At 37.7% G+C, this 18,533-nt stretch overlaps 1 protein-coding gene across 19 annotated transcripts in view; it reads left to right on the top strand.

The window, feature by feature from the left end:
* The window catches only part of MYO3A (myosin IIIA), a 188,355-nt gene that overhangs the window by 118,915 nt on the left and 50,907 nt on the right, over positions 1 to 18,533 (top strand). For 15 of the 19 annotated variants that reach the window (XR_014261311.1, XR_014261312.1, XR_014261313.1 and 12 more), the window contains exons 21-25: positions 6,803 to 6,956; positions 8,105 to 8,193; positions 10,230 to 10,359; positions 16,110 to 16,189; positions 16,643 to 16,720. Coding sequence is in view for 14 of the 19 variants with exons in the window: in XM_082452738.1 (XP_082308864.1) it covers positions 6,803 to 6,956; positions 8,105 to 8,193; positions 10,230 to 10,359; positions 16,110 to 16,189; positions 16,643 to 16,720 (531 nt within the window). In the remaining 5 variants the exon portion in view is untranslated. Of the gene's footprint in view, positions 1 to 6,802; positions 6,957 to 8,104; positions 8,194 to 10,229; positions 10,360 to 13,229; positions 15,277 to 16,109; positions 16,190 to 16,642; positions 16,723 to 18,533 lie in introns of those variants that run through there. The other 4 variants (XM_082452729.1, XM_082452728.1, XR_014261315.1 and 1 more) reach the window with 4 other exon arrangements.

Consider the following 18,533-nt stretch of genomic DNA (forward strand, 5'->3'; position numbering starts at 1 on the left):
CAGCACATTTTTCTCACTCTTAACTGAACTAAAGTTTTTTGGGTTTTTTTTTTTTTTTGGCTGTATTGGGTCTTCATTGCTGCACGAGGGCATTTTTCTAGTTGCGGCGTGCAAGCTTCTCATTGTGGTGTCTTCTCTTGTTGCAGAGCACCGGCTCTAGGCGCACAGGCTTCAGCAGTTGTGGCACACAGACTCAGTAGTTGTGGCTCGCGGGCTCTAGAGCACAGGCTCAGTAGTTGTGGTGCACGGGCTTAGTTGCTCCGCAGCATGTGGGATCTTCCCAGACCAGGGCTCGAACCCGTGTCCCCTGCATTGGCAGGTGGATTCTTAACCACTGCACCACCAGGGAAGTCCCTAAAGTTTGTTTTTAAAGTGAGCTATTAATATTTGTTTTGCTGAAAGATAGGCATACATATATATACATATATAATTTATATATGCACTCATGGGTTTAAAATTAAAAGTCAGAAGTCATTTTATAAGCAGGAAGCTATTTACGGCACGTAATGGAAACAATAACTGCAATTATGGCTCTGGCTTCTCGCAGAAACTGATGTGTATGAATTTTATCTCCAGCTGTTCACATCCTAAAGTTTAAAGCTTTTGAGGATTTGAATGTGGGCTCCAACACATAATTTGTGGCAATTACAAAGAACAAAGATTCATTCAATTATATAGTATCTATACTTGCAACGTTTTTTATCATCATAAAGTAAAAAGAATCAGTCATCTGGTAAAAAAAATATGTGGGTAATTCGAAACAAACCCCTTATAAATGTCTTCAAATTGTTTTGCTTGCAAAGTGTGAATTTTTATCTTATATCCAGCTTTCTTTCCTATTGCACGCGCCATATGTGTGTGATGGTGATGGCATTTGTCTTACGTGAGCTCTCCAAGGGATAAAGGCAATTTTACAGGCATTTTCCTTAAGCATTAAGACAGCTGTACATTTAAGAAACCCTTGGTATGCAATAAATCTTCCTTTATAAATGCTTGGCCAAGTTTTAGGCTACTGTTTGAGATCACACACAAATGTTCCTTAAACTTCTCACCTACTAAGTGAGTATGGAAGCTGGTACCCAAATGAGTCGATACACGTGGCACATCCCTGCAGCATCTCCTGGCTGTGAGCGGGCCACCCTCCCTCTCTGGCTCCCACAGGCAGCCTCCTGGGCTCCTGGGTCCTCCCCGTCCCTCACTCAACACCCACGCTGCACTCAGTCTGCTTCTTTTCTATCAATGAAGTTGGCCAACACCCTGAATGTGATGTGGGGATTTGTGGTACTTACTTTGACAATTTGATAATATTTTTAAAAATCTTTTAATTATGATTAAAAATAATTTTGAGTGAAGTATACAGTGAGGAGCATCAATCCGTACACAGTTACTATAGTTTTCTACGTGTAAGGTTAGAACATAGTATTGACAAACTGAAATAAAATTATTTGGTAAAGACGTAGACATGACAGTAAAGCAGAAATAGTTTAAGGTGAAAGAGATCCTGGTGTATAGAAAACTACATGTCTGAATTCCTAACTGAAATTCCTCCTTATCCTAAACCAATACCTGTCAATAGAATATAAATTTGTAAAATCCTTTATGCTTTTAAAGACTTTTCAAGGTTAGGTACCACATACAAAAAGTGACTAGGTGAAACTTTCATCTCAAAATGTATATCTCTTTTTCTGAAAAAGGAAGCTCTTCTAGAGAGTATCATTTAAATCTCCTTTCTCCAAAGTTCTTAAATATATGTAAAATATAACATGTATATTTTATTAGGGATTATGCAAAATACTTTCTCGTTAGTTTACTTGTCAAATTCTGAATTAATGACCTATGTCATTTCAAATTAATGATGATCAACATTCTCTTTGGCTTGCTATTAACATAAAAATGAACGAGACCATTGATATCAGCTTTGAAGAGAAAATACCGAAAAAAATAGATTTCCAATCATAAATTTTACTTAACATCAAGAGTTTAGATTTTTACAGTATGCATATTTACCACTGTGCTTTCTTCATTTTTAGTTTTTTTTAATACTTAGCTACTTCAGTAAAATGTTATTACTAAAAATAATATGTATATATTGAAAGAGAGCAAATGATAAAGCAAATGCAGTAAAATGCTAGAAATCGGGGAATTTGGGTAAAGGGTACATGGGAATTCTTTGTACTGTTCTTGCCACTTTTCTAGTAGTTTGAAATTATTTCAAGATGAAGAGTGGCAAAATTTCTTTTTTCACTATAATAAACATACTCAGTTTACCCTGAGTACTGATAACACCCTAAATCCTAGATTTTCAACCTATAAAGCCTTTCTCTTACGGTGAGTAACTTCTCAATGGTTTCTTTCCACGCGGGCAGTATTTTCATGAATATGTACACTCATATGAGCAGTTGGTGAGTAGGAATTCTTTTACTAAAAGACAGGCGTCAGGGAATAAATGTGTATGTGGCTTCTTCTCCCTTGTAAATGTTCTGTCAGCAGAACGTTTATTCATTTATTCATTAAGTTTCACAACACAGTCAGGCAGTTTTGGCATTTTGAAATGTTAGAACCAGAAGAAACCTAAATAGATCATTTACATTTCATAGATACAAATGGCTCCCTGTGACTTGCCCAATGTTACAGGCTGGTTAAACAAAGCCAGGACCGGAATCTGGGTCTTCTGATACCCATCCAGGATATTCTCATGAACAAACAAATAAGCGAAGTTCAGAAGAAACAAGGAACTAACAAAGTATTCTCTTGTACAGAAGAAAACATGCTCCATCTAGTTGAAGAAAGAAAGAAGGAAGAAGGGAGAGAGGATGGAGGGGAGGAAAAAGAGAGAGAGACAGTATTCACATGAAAGGCCAAGGAGAATCAGCATAAGTCTGGAAGGAAGGAGACTGGAGAGAAGAGTAACAGGCAGGTGGCAGTGGTGACAGAGACTGTGACAGCTGGAGAGCTTAGAGACCACCTAACAGGAAGGATAGAGACCTAGGAGATGGAACAACTGAAAAAGAGAATATAGCAAAAGCAAAGAAATCCTAGGATGTAACTTAAAGGTTGGAATGGAAAGGCAGAGAGCATTCTTGCTATGCTCCAAAGGACAGGAACTCTTCCTTTTTCATCTTTATTTCTACCTTCCCCAGTCCCACCTGCCCCTACATATACATATGTCAGGTGCTCCACAAGTGTTCAAGGAATTTCACTATGTAGCATTGTCTGCAATGATCTACACAGAGACAGTGCCACAAACCTAGGTGAACTGCAAATACCGTCTGATATAAATCCCATTCATTCTTCTCCCATGACTTGAAGCAGAGAGAATCATTAAGAAGTGGACTAAACTTATAAAAATAAGAGAGAGTGATTTATGACTTGAAACAGCAAACACAGGAGAATAAATATTGAGGATCATCTAAACCAACTGTTAAAATATTTCCAGATTCTAAAATACCTAAAACCGTGGAGCAGTGTCAGGTAATGGACTTACCTACATGAGAAGGATATGACTTCATTTCCCAGGTGCAAGTTCAGTGTAAGACTTCAGTGTGCCCTGTTACTGCATATACCCATCTTGCATGAAAGAAAATACCATATAAGCCAGACTCCTTGATTGAAACCTTGATTTCAGGAAGCTCTTTTTGAAACTTCAGACTTAGCCAAAACTATCAGATGGTAGTAAAAACATATTCTCCAACAGTAGAATGATAATGTGGTGCTTTGGGGGGATAGGTAAGACCTGTCGATCCTTTACATGATGATGCAGTCTGCTAGGCTGCCTATATACTGTGTATACTTGAAAGTTCCTAAGAGAATAGATCTTAAATGTTCTCACCAAAAAAAAAAAAAAAAAAAAAAGGTAATTATGTGATGGGATGGAGTTGTTAGCTAACTCTATGGTGGTCATCATTTTTCAGTTTATAAGTGTATCAAATCAAGACATTGTACACCTAAAACTTACACAATGTTCTATGTCGATTCTATTTCAATAAAGCTGGGGGGTGTGTGGAGAAAGAAGATAATTTCTCAGGAAAGTCACTCAGAGCTTCATTCATTCATTTGTAATTCATTTAACACACCCAAGTCTCCCTAGATACAGAGGAAAAGAGTACAGAGGGGAATAAAAGTTCCTGTCCTCATGGAGTTTTCATTCTAATGAGAGAGAGGGAGGATAAGTGAAAATGCTAGAAATACTGTGAAATAATTGAAAGCATGGTGGCTGGGACAGGGCAGGGATAGAGAGTGACCAGTGGAGGAAGGGGTATTGCTGGATCAGACCAGGAGACGGGGAAGCGGCTCTCTGCGGGGGTGAGAGCTGAGTGATACGCGTGGAGCCTGTACCGTGTCGGTGACCCATGCTGAGCAGTCCACGCTTGCGTTTCCACCTGCCTCAGGAGCGTGTGGACGCTTGCAGCTCTATCAGTGTATGGTGGCCACGCTCCCACGCTGCTGTGTGAGTCTGAGGACTCAAGGTGGTAATCTCGAATCCCCCCCTGGGGTGACACTCTGGCCCGAAGTATTTAAGCTTGTTGTTGAGGCCACAGCTGCGGATGCATCTTCCATAGGCTTTCTTACTGCCATGTCCTTCCACGCCTCACACTCAAAGATCAGTGCAGAGCAAGGAGATCTTGTTTCAGGCACGAGGTTTTCTAACACCCGCGGCTTCTCACTTCCTTTCTCCTTGATGTATACTTAAAATGATCCCTTTTTCAAAAGGGAATGGGGGACATCTCAACAGAGTACGGATTATATATGTTAACAGCTCAGCTTTACTGTAGTTAACAGCTCTACTCACCTGCTTTAAATGTATTTGTTTAATGTACAGGACATAGCAGAGGACTTTCTCAGTAGTTACATGAGCTACCTTTCTCCACATATACTTAAAAACAACTGAACATTTTGAAATCATTACGGCCATAAAAATACATAATATGTTGTTTTAGGCATGACAACTTTACTAAAAGTGAGTGCTCTGTAAATCCTGAGTAACAGCATTTTTTCTCCATTGGTTTGCCTGGAGATACTAACAAGTATCTTAAAGGTCTAAGCCCATTGTTTTCCAAGTTACTCTGCCCTGTATGACCTGCCACCAAAGCATGCAGTGGATTTTGACACAGGCAAATAGAAGTGACAAATGCATTGATTTAGACCATAACCTTGAACACTTTCCATAGAAAATATACAAAACCTCTTTTGAACTTTGCAGTTGCCATTTAAGCTATAATATGCTGTCAGCATAATGTGTCTGACAGTCACGTAATTCTAGGTCTGTGTTCATCTCCCAAGGTTACCTTCAAGTGAAAAAGCTGTGAAACTTCAAACATTGTTTCCATTTTTTGTACTGGGTAAACTGAATGTCTTTCAGGTGATCTAACTTTTAGACCAGTGGGTTCTGCCTCATTTTTACATACTAGATTTTGTTTTATTTAAAAATATACATTTACTTTTTTTCCTGGTGACACTCTTGACTGTGATTTCAATTTTATAAGGCCCCAGAAGCAGAGATTAAAACTTTGGCTTATTAAATGCCCCACCTGCCATTGGCTAAATTCATCCATGAAGATCCCAGAAATAAATTCTCTTTCTCTGAACTCCTGTAGTACATTGTACCTAGCATTTATCTATCCTGTGTTACCTTGCATTTTGGGTATTTATTTACAAAGCTAATCGCTCAAATTTTATCTTAAATTCACTGAGGACAGAGAGTTTGTTTTAAACATGTTTTTATCACCCATCACAGTGCCTTATTATAAGGTGTTCAATGAAAATATTTAATGAATTAAAGAATATATTAAAATGGTAATGAAAGTAGCCTGTAACTTTCGTTCGTGAATGGTGCAGGGCATTCTTCCCCAGTCAGTAATTATTTGATACTCTTCCCCGGTAATAGTTGCTTTATCACCTGAGAAAGTGGGGAGAACCCTCCTTGTAAACATCACTACAAGTGCGAGTTCAGAGGTCGTCTATGTCCCCTCTCTTACACATTGCAGCGCTGGGGGAGAGGGGGACCCGGTATGAAGGCAAAAGTCATAGAAGCAAAGCCGCAGCACAATTCTTCTTGTCCTTTTTTGTAAAATAGATCATCAGTATCTGTGTTGTGCTGGTACCAACATCTTACAGTAATTATTGTTTTTATTTTATGCATTTTATATTATACTCCACCACAAATGATTACTAATGTACCAGATATTATTACTTTGTTAGATGGAGATTGTTACTTCTGTTTAGTAGATGAAAACACAGAAGTTTAAAGAGTAAGAAAATTCCAAAGGACTATATGGCTAGTCAAGTGGCCGAGCCCAGATGGGAACCTACGTGTTCTTGGTTCTCCAGCCATTGGTTGTTCCTGTGGCCCACAGCCATTCACCCCAAACAACGTAAATGTCATCATGACTGAAAAACTATGTTCTTGAGAGATCCAGCATTTCTGAATTTAGATAAAAGGCTTAAATTGGGGGAAGTGTAACCCTAAGATATACCTAATTAATATTCTATCAATTTTGGAACGTGATTTTATTACTGCTTATTAACAACATAGTCTCCTGCATCTGGAAAACTTGAGATGCCTGTAATTCTAGTATAGAAGCTAGAAACTTTTTATTACTACCCTGAGTATCATCAGTGCTAACTTTAATGAACTAGCACTTCTGGGGAGAGAGAAATAAAATGATACCTTCAGTTTAAGGGCAATGTCATAGGGAGTAATTTTTTATAATATGTGTAAAGTAGAATTTTAGGTAATTGCTGCCAAGTTACATATTGTTCACAAAATTTTAAGTGTTTCTATACATACCATGTCCCGTTACAGAATGAATACCTAAATGAAGATGTGGATGCTAGAGTTATTGAATACGAAGATAACCGGCCTCTCCTAGATATGTTTCTGCAGAAGCCAATGGGTTTACTGTCCCTCCTCGATGAAGAAAGTAGATTTCCCAAGGCCACCGACCAAACTCTTGTAGGTGAGTTTTAAATTCAGTATGTCTACATAGTTTTCATGTAATACGGTCATGTAATTATGAATGATTTAAAAAATTTTTTTTTAAATATCTAGTAGAGTATTGCTGTGACAAAGCCTGCATATCTAACTTTGAGGAAGAGGCTTTGGATCTAATACCTAGACCAGTGAATGTTTATAATAGGGTGAAATATTTAGTGATGAATTAAACAAGTTTCAATATTGGACTTCTCCTTATATTATGGGAGAGCCCCAATCATAGGATTCTGTGTTAGAAATGACCTTAGTAATTATCCAGCCCAAAACTAGAAATTGGAGGACAGGGCAAAAGGACAGCTCCAGAATTGGAAATGAGATACCTAACAGGGAGGAAATAAATTCATCTGTGATGTTCTCGTCGTTTATCTGACTCACTGATTGCCTATTCTCTCCTCTAGTTAAACGATACTAGATGGAAAAGAAAATAACCTCAACGTGCTGGGGAAATCGTTTCATACTAGTCCCTTTATTTTGATGTTAAAATGTGCCTTCTAGGACATGAAATAACAGAGAACTTGTGCTGGTAAAACTGTTGTAGAAATGCCTGTATGATCCTATTGTGTTTCCTATGTAATCAATAACAACCTATAGCTCGTCTTCTAAAAAAGAGAGCCAAAATACCAAATTTCTAGGCTCATGGCTTCACATCCAGCTGTGTTTCACAAAGCTCTCTGGACAATCTCAAGTACTTAGTTTCCTTCCTCTGTAGTTTTCAGTGGTTCTTAAAATGGGGTCCCCAGACCAGGAACATCAGCATCCCCTGGGAACTTGCTAGAAATGTTAATTTTTGGATCCTACTCCAGACCTATTGAGTCAGAAACTCTGGGGGTGGGACCCAGCAGTCTATTTTAACAAACCCTCCAGGTGATTCTGATGCTTGCTAAGGTTTGAGACCTGCTGACCCAAATCATATTGGAATGGTAAAATTCATGATCTCAAGTTTTGCCTTACCATTTATAATTATATTACAAATCTGCATGTAATAACTGTATAAACTTTTCTGTTTATTCACTGCACATTTTCCATTTTGTGGTGAAAGAGATGATTCTGTCAATCGGTATTTTTTGAGGCCCTCCTACATGCTTGATATTGGAGTTAAATTTTTTTCTACAGAAAAATTTGAAGGTAATCTGAAATCACAGTACTTCTGGAGGCCTAAAAGAATGGAACTTAGTTTCGGAATTCACCATTATGCAGGAAAGGTAAGAACTCTGAAACATTATAACTGAGTTTCTCTTTAGTCTTTCATTGAATAATAAGGCCATGAAAATTATGGCCCAAAATATTTATAGATGGCTGTAATGATGTAAAGAGTCCATCCTTCTGATCCTAAGATGTGGCTTGGCATGTGGTTGGCTGACAATGGGTACCTATTTTTTTCTTCTTTTAATGACAGCTGAGAACCTTTTATATAAACTGCCTTCTTCAGACTTGAGTTGCTTCTCTGTCCATGGCAGCCTTTGTCTCTCCTCCTTCCCAACAAGAGAAGGTACCGGGCTGGAGGTATGGCCAGATCACTGAGCTGATTAATTAGAATTAACTGATGGACTGTCATTCAGTCAGAGGAAGCAGTGTTTATGCATTGGTGGATACACTTCCCACACCAGAGCAAACCTCAGATATGCCATCCTACATATGGAAAGAAACCCAGGAGACAGTTTCTTTCCCTTCTGTAGAGAATAACAGGTCTTTCCCTCACAATGATGTTATAAATATTGGAGGACTAAGAAGATATTCAAATCAAGAAGGAATTCATAGACATATACAAACAAAATAAAATACCACAGAACCCCGAGCATTCTAGTCTAGTAGAACTTCTGTGTCAGTCAGTAGTCCAGGCTTTTGTCATGGAAGACAAAATCTCCCTTAAATATTACAGTTATAGCCTTTCTCATGATTTTCAGCATGTGATTTTCCAAATAAGCCTACTTTAAAATATTCGTTAAGAACTTCCTATGATCATTTTATCCAGTTTTTTAAAAAATTAATTAATTAACTTATTTTTGGCTATGTTGGGTCTTCGTTGCTGTGCGCAGGCTTTCTCTAGTTGTGGCGAGTGGGGGCTACTCTTTGTTGCAGTGCGCAGGATTCTCATTGCGGTGGCTTCTCTTGTTGTGGAACACAGGCTCTAGGCGCGCGGGCTTCAGTAGCTGTGGCACGTGGGCTCAGTAGTTGTGGTGCACAGGCTTAGTTGCTCTGTGGCATGTGGGATCTTCCCAGACCAGGGCTCGAACCCATGTCCCCTGCACTGGCAGGTGGATTCTCAACCACTGCACCACCAGGGAAGCCCTATCCAGTTATTTTTAACAACTGTATTAGTCTTCTTGGGCTGCCATAACAAAAATACCACAGGCTGGGTGTCTTAAACAATGGAAATTTATTTCCTCACAGTTCTGGAGGCTAGAAGGCCAAAATCAAGGTGCCAGCAGATCTGGTATCTTGTGAGGCCTATTTCCTGGCTTGCAGATAGCTGCCTTCTCCCAGTGCCTTCATATGGCCTTTTCTCTGTGTACGTATGAGGGAGAGAAAGAGATCTCTGGTGTATCTTCCTCTTCTTATAGGAACACTAGTCCTGTGGGATTAGAGCCTCACTCTTACAGTAAACTTCATTTAACCTTCATTACCTCCTTAACGACCTTGTTTCCAAAATACAGTCACATTGGGGATTAGATTTTCAACATATTAATTTTGGAGGGACACAGTTCAGTCCATAACAACCACCACATTGGGCCATCCTACAAAAATCTTTGGGTTACATTGATCTTTAAAAATCTTAAAATTATTTAGAAGTGCCAGAAACACAAACACCCACAGTGTATTCAGACCACACTACTACTGAGACTAAATCTATAAAAGCCTTTTCACTGCAGGTGAATCAGTTATCATAGAAATGAGAATACCTTGGTGGCCCCAACCCTCCAAATAGAGAAGGGAGACCCACAAAATTTCCAACGTGATACAATAAATGGGAGGAATCAAACCTCTTTGATTATTTCAACCCAAATAAAATCAGTGTGACACAAATTTTTCTCTGAAAAGATATAATGTAAACCTGGAGAGGTTCACTTTTCCAACCAAGTTGTAAGGGACTACCTTTGTAAATCTCTGTGTACCTGTCACTTAGCGCTAAGTAAGCTCTCAGTAAATATCTGTTGATAATGATAATGCTGCTGCTGCTGATGAGGATGAGGGTGATGACGTTGATTGTGACAGTGATGATAACGTACTTTATCAACAGGTCATCTATAACGCAAGTGGGTTCTTAGCTAAAAATAGAGACACTCTTCCAACTGATATTGTGCTACTTCTGAGGTCATCAGAAAACAGTGTAATTCGGCAGCTAGTCAGCCAGCCTCTAACAAAAACAGGTAAGCTGAGGCAATTTCCTTCCATTTTTGTTGTGTGTGAGTTGGTTTTATTTTTATAAAGAAGCTAGCTTTCCATAAAGAAAAGTTTTGAAGCACTCACCAGAAAATACGGTGGTGTCCTAGCTACTCACCAAAAGAGTACCGTCACCTTCAGAGAGTTCAGAATTACCTGCTGTGTCAGGAGTGGGCAACATTGGATGATTCTTTGAGATTCTACAGGTTTAGTGAGTTCTGCCTAATTGATTAAAAAGTTGTGTGCCTTTTTCCAACCAACCATATAATCCTTGCATTTGCTTTTAAGTAGAAAAAAAATGTAGTTCCGTCTTTTTCTTTATTGGAGTTCAAAATTGTTCTCTGCACTTCGTTTTTTGTAGTTTGTTGAGGTATAACTGACACACAATAAAGAGCATATATTTAGACAGTAAAATATGATGAGTTCTTGATGTACATAGATGAATTTTCTGCATCTATTGAAATGATCATTTGTTTTTGCTTTGTTTTTTCTTTATATCTGTAAATATGGTGAGTTACATGGATTGATTTCTGAACGTTTTACCGACTTTTATTCCTGGGAAAATCTTTTTTAAAAATTTTTATTGAAATATAGTTTTTTTTATATTGGAGTATAGTTGACTAACAATGTTGTGTTAGTTTCAGGTGTACAGCAAAGTGATTCAGGTATACATATACACGTATCTATTCTTTTTTCTAGTTCTTTTCCCATTTAGGTTGTTATAGTATATTGAGCAGAGTTCCCTGTGCTATGCAGTAGGTCCTTGTTGGTTATCTATTTTAAATACAGCAGTTTGTACATGTCAATCCCAAACTCCTGGGACAATCTTGACATACTTTTTATGTATTGCCAGATTCAATTTGCTAAGAATTTTGTTAAGAATTTTTGCATCTATGTTCATGAGGGACATTGGACTGTAGTTTTCTTATAATTTTTTTTTCTGATTTTGGGATCAGAGTAATACTGGCCTCATAGAATGAATTGAGAAATAATGCTTCCTCTTCAATTTTCAAGGAAAATAGAGTGAATATTATTTCTTCCTAAATTACTTAATAGAATTCACCCGGGAAGTCATCTGGATTTGAAGGGTTTTTTTGTGAGAAGGCTTTTAACTCCAGGTTCAATTTCTTTAATAAATATAAGGCTATTCAAGATATTTTATCTTTGAATTAGCTTTAGAGTAGGTTGTATCTTTTAGGAAAATTTTCTATTTAATCTATGCTGTCAAATTTATTGACATAAATTTGATAGTAATCCCTTATTATCCTTTGAATGTCTGTAGATCTTGAGGTTATATCAGCTCTCTTATTCCTGATATAGATCATTATCTATATCTCTCTCTCATTTTATTCTCATTCTCATCTCTCATTTTATTCTTGATAGATTTTCTAGGGATTTATCAATTTTATTGATATTCTCAAAGAACCAACTTACAGTTTCATTGATTTTGTCTATTGAATTTTTACTTTTTATTTTGTTAATTTTTTTTTCTTTTGTCTTTATTGTTTTCTTCTGTTTCTTTCAGGGTTTATTTTACCTTCTGATTTCTAAGATGAAAACTTAAGTCATTGATTTAAGAAAATTTCTTCTTTTCTAATATAGGCATTTATAGGGGTTATTTATAAGTATTACATTTAATTTCTAAATATATTGGGATTTTCCAGATATCTTTTTGTTATGAACTACTAATTTAATTTTGTATTGCTCAGAAAGCATACTTTATATGATTTAATTCATTTAAATTTATTAAGACATGTTTTATGGCCCAGAATATGCTCTATCTTGTTTTATGTTTCATTTGCACTTCAAAATAATGTGTATTCTGCTGTTGGTGGGTGGAGTATTCCATAAGTGGCAATTAGGTCAACTTGGTTGATGATATTGGTCAGATCTTCTGTATACTTACGAGTTTTCTCTCTCCTGGTTCTCTTGGTTACTGAGAAAGTGGTTTTGAAATATCTGACTATAATTAATCAATTTGTCTATTTTTTCTTTCATTTCTATCAGTTTTTGCTTTATGTACTTTAAGGTCTGTTATTGGATGCATAACATCTAGAATTGTTATATCTTCTTGATGAATAGTCCCCTTTATTATTACTAAATAACTCTTTTATGTCTGGTAATATTCTTTGTTCTGAAATCTACTTTGCCTGATATTAATAGGAAGACTCCAACTTACTTATGATTAGTAGTTAAATGGTGTATCTTTTTTATGCTTTTAAATTCAACTTATTTTTGAGTTTATATTTAAAGTGGGTTTTTTGTAGCCAGCATATAATTGGGCCTTGCTTTTTTAAATCCAACCTTAATCTCTGCCTTTTAATTGGGGTGATCAAACAATTTACATTTAATGTGATTAGCAATATGGTTGGGCTTGACACTATCTTTCTGTTTGTTTCCTATTGGTTACATCTGTTCTCTCCAGGCTTCACCTGGGTTCCTCTCCCTGCATTGCAACATAAACCCTCTAGACAGAAAGCTGGGGTAATCATAGGGCTCACCTCATTTGTTTCCTCTCTCTCAGGGATCAGTGCCCTATATTGATGCAAAAATTGTTGCTTGATGCAAAAGTTGTTGCACCTAAACAAATACTACATGATTCCACTTATATGAGGTACTGAGAGTAGTCAAAATCATAGAGACAGAAAGTAGAATGTTGGTTGTCAAGAGCTGGGATGGGGGGCATGGGGAGTTAGTATTTAATGGGTATAGAATTTCAGTTTTACAAGATGAAAAGAGTTATGGAGATTGATGGTGGTGATAGTTGCACAACATTATGAATGTATTTAATACCACTGAATTGTACACTTAAAAAGGTTAAGATGCTAAATTTTATGTTATGTCTCTTTTACCACAATTAAAAAATTGGAAAGAAGAAAAACAACTGTTCCATAGACTTCGTATGTTTTTTTAGTTGTTTTAGGTGAGAAGGTAATCCAGTCTGTGTTACTTTATCTTGTCCAGAAAAAAAGTCTTCAGTTTTGACTTTAACAATTGTCTACTGTAAATCAACTATACTCCAATAAAAATTTTAAAAAAAGAAAGCCTTTGAATTTTAGAAACAATATAATTGTATTAAAGCTCCGACTTTGGAGCATTTAACACCAAACAGATTGATGCGGCTCTCCTTTTTCTCATATTAACTCTAAAAGATGATATATATTAAAAATATTCTTAATAAAGTGAATTCACATAAAAAAAGATAGTCATCTCTTTCTGTATCTGCCAACAGCATCTACGCATCTAACTTCATGTTTCCACCCTTATAAAATATGCAACCAGGTTCTCAATACTATGCCATGTCTCCTGACTTTCAACAGAACAGTGTCTAGTTGGCCAGGGAGAAGAGCAGAACTCTATAGTCAAAGGTGTTTCAGTAACTCAACCTCAAAGCTATCAAAGGTGTTTGGGGTTTGCATTCAGCTAGATGTGTACACATATAATAATAATAACAATGACAATAGATAACTTTATTTAGAAATTGCAATGTGCTAGTCACTATACTAAGTACTTTCATTTACTTCTAAAAACAACGGGCTTCCCTGGTGGCGCAGTGGTTAAGAATCCGCCTGCCAGTGCAGAGGACACGGGTTCGAGCCCTGGTCCGGGAGGATCCCAGATGCCGTGGAGCAGCTAAGCCCGTGCACCACAACTACTGAGTCTGCGCTCTAGAGCCTGCAAGTCACAACTACTGAGCCTGCGAGCCTAGAGCCCGTGCTCCGCAACAAGAGAAGCCAACGCAGTGAGAAAGAAGCCCACGCACCGCAACGAAGAGTAGCCCCCGCTCATCGCAACTAGAGAAAGCCTGCATGCAGCAACGAAGACCCAACACAGCCAAAAATAAATAAATAAAATAAATAAATTAAAAACAACACTCTGAGGAGGAACTGCTTTTACAGATGACACATGGAGACTCGGGAATGTTGAGCTGCTTTCTCAACATTACCCCACTGAGAGGTCTTAGAATTAGGCTTGAAAGCTCAGGTTCGTCGGTTCTACATTATGTTGTCTCCAAGATTCTAAAATAACCATGGCCCTTTGCATGCAAATATGAAATATAGTTCGGCCAGCATTAGGGGAAAATACATCAGAATTCCTGGCAGCTCAAATCTCTAGTTTGTTTTATCACGGGTTCGTTCGTCAGGTCAACTATAGATGCAAAGAGGATATATTTTTCTGAAATTAAGATCTACGCTAATTTTAGTTCTTGCTGATATGCATAAATGAGTTTTTGAAAGGCTCTCACTTATTTTGTTGTTAAGTAATTTTATGGTTAGTGTGTAAATTTTGTTAAAGGGGAATTAGTAATCTTTAAATTTCCTCTAGTTGTTTGATTTTCAGATAGACTTAAAATTTTACTTTATATTTGGTTAATATTAAGTAATGATATCTATTAAGCAAAGGGTCTATCCTAATTAATGTGCTTCTAGCACTTTGTATGTTCATCATGCTTCCAAGAAATCTCCAAGTCTATGGTCACTTTTCCCCCCAATTAAATTATTTTTCTAAAACTTTCCCTGGTAATCCTAAAAAAGAAAGAAAGAAAGAAAGAAAAAGAACAGTAGGCATACTTCCTGAAGCTCCCCCTCTGACGATCATCAGTTACCGTCTCTCTCCACTCAGCTCTGTTCAGCAAGAGTCACATTTCAACAGGGAACCGTGCCGAATGCAGTTTCAGCCCCACACAAAAGTCACACCCCCTCCCCAGCACCTTTCCTGGGGTGATGAGGGAAAGGGGACGAGAGCAGAGCAGGGCGCTGCCAGCCGCGCCCCAGGCAGGGCTCCTTCCTGCACCCTCATCTCTGAGCCAGCCTTCTGCAGCCACAAAAAAAATGGGAAGGATTTGCCAAAATATGTAGCCCCAGTGCCTGCAAGAATGAAAGAGAAACAATCTTCCTGAAGTGGTATAGAATTCTGGAGATATTTTGAACATTCCTACTAGGATGATAAACTCTTGGCTTGTGGGTTGGTTGGTGTATTGTGCTCGGTGGGAGGTGGGCAACGAGTGAAAGAGAACTGACATTTCCAGGCACCACGGGCTAGACATACTGTCACCTGTCATCAAAATCCTGTGAGGTAGGCATAACTATCCGCATTTTCTGGACACACACTGTGACTCAGAGACTAAGTAGATGATCCACAGTTTAAACACTACGGCTGGTATGCAAACCCAGGTCTTCCTGGCTTCAGAGGACGTAATCTTTCTCACTACACTGTGATTTTTCACAGCCTTGGGTTGTGTACCATTATAGAGCCCTAGCACCAGGCACATATTTCTGAATGTTAGGTTGAAAACGTCCTTTGCCCTCAACCACACTTGATTTGCTTATAACCACTTCATGTGAATTAATGATCCATATGGTTTTTAAGGCCCATTGTAAAGCTTACATTTGCATTAAAGAAAGTCTCAGATGCTATTTAGCACACACACAAAAAGAAGCAAATTGCTCCCTTTATCCTAATCACCCCATATCTTGTAGCAATTAAACGGAAATCCAACACTTACCTCTCCTTTTTCTATTCTCTAAGCTGGAGTGTTTTGCTGAATTTAAAATTTGTTATACATTTTCAAGTAATATTATTTTATTTCTAAGTGTCTCAATAACTAGTTAACCAATCATGTGAGTATGAATATTGCAGGACCAACAATGCTTATTTTAACATTGAAGTAAATGGAGGAAATCTTCTACCATTAAGGATTCTAAAAGGTGTATTAACTTTATCTACGTTCCCATAGGTAATCTGCCATATTCTAAAACTAAAAACATAATAAACTATCAAATGAGGACTTCAGAAAGATCAATCAACTTGACAAAGGTAAGAAAACGTATTTTTCATGACAGTGAGTCTAAGAATCTAACCTTTACAATGGAAGTATTTGTATGATAAGAGTAAACAGCCTTTCCCTTCGTTTTCTCCCTTTGATCTTTCTTTTCTACTTAAACAGATATTTATGTTATGTTCGTATTACCGCTAGTCACTAAGATAATCATGCATTTCTGATATATTCCTAGCTCTTCATTTATAGCTAGTTTTAATGTTACTCTAAGACCAACTAAAAATGTATTAGCTAAGGTCAGAGATACTCACATTCCATGCAAAACTGATTAAAATCCCAATGAGACTGGCAAAACAATTACCTTAAAATAAAAATTCAACATTTTGTTATTTTATGTATGTGAAGGCATAGACTAAGGAAAATTCCACGTGCTCCCTGTAGAGCATCAAGTACAATAGATGCTGAAGTATCGCTGTCTTTCTTGGTCTTAGGGGGAAACTGGAGAAGCCACCCGTCACGCCAGAGAGACAACCAACATGAAAACACAAACAGTTGCATCGTATTTTAGAGTAAGATATTAAATTATGTTGTGTTGTGCTTAGGCATGTTATTTATTCTAAATGGGAGTTACAGATTAAAAGTAAGTAACAAATATCAGAGTGCTATTAGCAAAAGAGAATTTGTGTTGTATTTCATTTACTATGTGTTAGATGCACGATATATTACAGTGCATTCTCAAAAACCTATGAGTTGGTTTACTGTGGTATTTTATCGATAAAATTGTTGTATACTAGGTCAATCTTAATGGCGGTCTGTAGCTTGGTTAAAATTTGTCCATAGAACCAAACACATTTTCACTTAAATAAAGCCTAAAAGGGTTTGAAATTCAATGGTATGAAAACCATCAGTCCACCTTCCCACCCCTGAATGATCTTAAGGTGGACGGATGAGACAAGGTCGAGCATCCGTCTCCATTCCACATCTCCCTGTACCTAGACGAGCTGAACGCCGCAAAAGAAAAACAGAACTGGTGTAGGCACGGGACAAAGAGAAGGGACACCAGGGAAATACCAGTAACATGCCAAGGAAGTGAGTCACTGTGTCCTTAGCCTAGGACCAAGGTGACCTTTCTCCCTTGGGCAAGGTAGGAGAGAGATAGGAAAGAAAAGAAGCACTTGATTCTCTCTGTGCCCTGGAGAACAAACTCTAGATAACCCTGCCTTCATTATTGGTTCAAGTTCTTGTTTATCTCTTCTGATAAAATCATACTAACCAGCCAATGAAAATGAATAAAATACCACCTAAAATTTAGAAACTTCTTAATATCATGTAATGTGGGAGAAGGGGAGGAAATGGGTTTAAATTTACTACGTGTTCAGTGAATAAATCCAGTTCCCTAACAGAGTCATGAAATACTTTTAAAAATAACTGGGTAGCTTTATTAAATATTTCTCAGGTCCTAAGCTCGTAGCAGACAGTGTGTGCTTAACATCTTTGAGTAGCACCTAGTGCATTTATATGCTTAATATCTCGTTTGCTGCTGGTACATCCACCTTACAGCAGGCTGCAGCACAGCTGAAGGACTGAAAGTATTTACAGCCAGATTATTTTCGTCTTTAAGTGAGTCATCCAAGACCATTCTCATACCACTGTTGTTGGCATCAAACAGTATGTGTATGTTCAAGCCATGCATTCATAAAGTCGTTTTACACCTCGGGCTGTGGTGAAAAGGGATAGAAGGTAATTCCGTATAGTATGTACCATATTTTAAGTTATGTTTCATTTTGCAGAGGAGAATGAACATGATATAATACTCTGCCTTGGTCCCTAAGAAACACCAGTGCCTAAATTGCAGGGAGCTCTTGCTCAGCATGCCAGCAGACACATCTATCACCTTTCTATCTCTAGTGTCTGGCAGATGTTTGCAATGATGACTCACAGATAAATGTTATGAAAAGGGCCCCAAAGTGGCAGACCCCAGCTGTTTGAAGAAGCTCACAGCTGAGTGTCCGTGCCCAAGAGGAAGCTATGCAAACCCAGTGCTTTGTCAGTTGCCCTATTCCAGGATTTGGTTTGCACTGGCTTTGTAACCCAGGCTTTATATTTCCATCAGTAAAGGAGATTCAGCCATCAACAGCTGTCTATATTCATACACTCATTACCTTGCCAACAATTGTAATCCCGGTCTTTGACATACTGGTTTGTTGGAATTCCATTTTAGTTGAACCATGATTATCCTACTGTGTTATACTTGGTTGTCCAGCAATTGGCTGCTGTTTTAATAAGGTATTGCTGCAGAAGACGGTTTTCATATCTATGTGATTAAAATATTTCTAAAATAAGAACATTATCAAACTAGAGCAGATTAGAGTACTTAAGTGG

The sequence above is a fragment of the Balaenoptera physalus genome (genome assembly GCF_965194825.1).
Source record: "Balaenoptera physalus genome assembly, chromosome: 2".
Classification (NCBI taxonomy): Eukaryota; Metazoa; Chordata; class Mammalia; order Artiodactyla; family Balaenopteridae; genus Balaenoptera; species Balaenoptera physalus.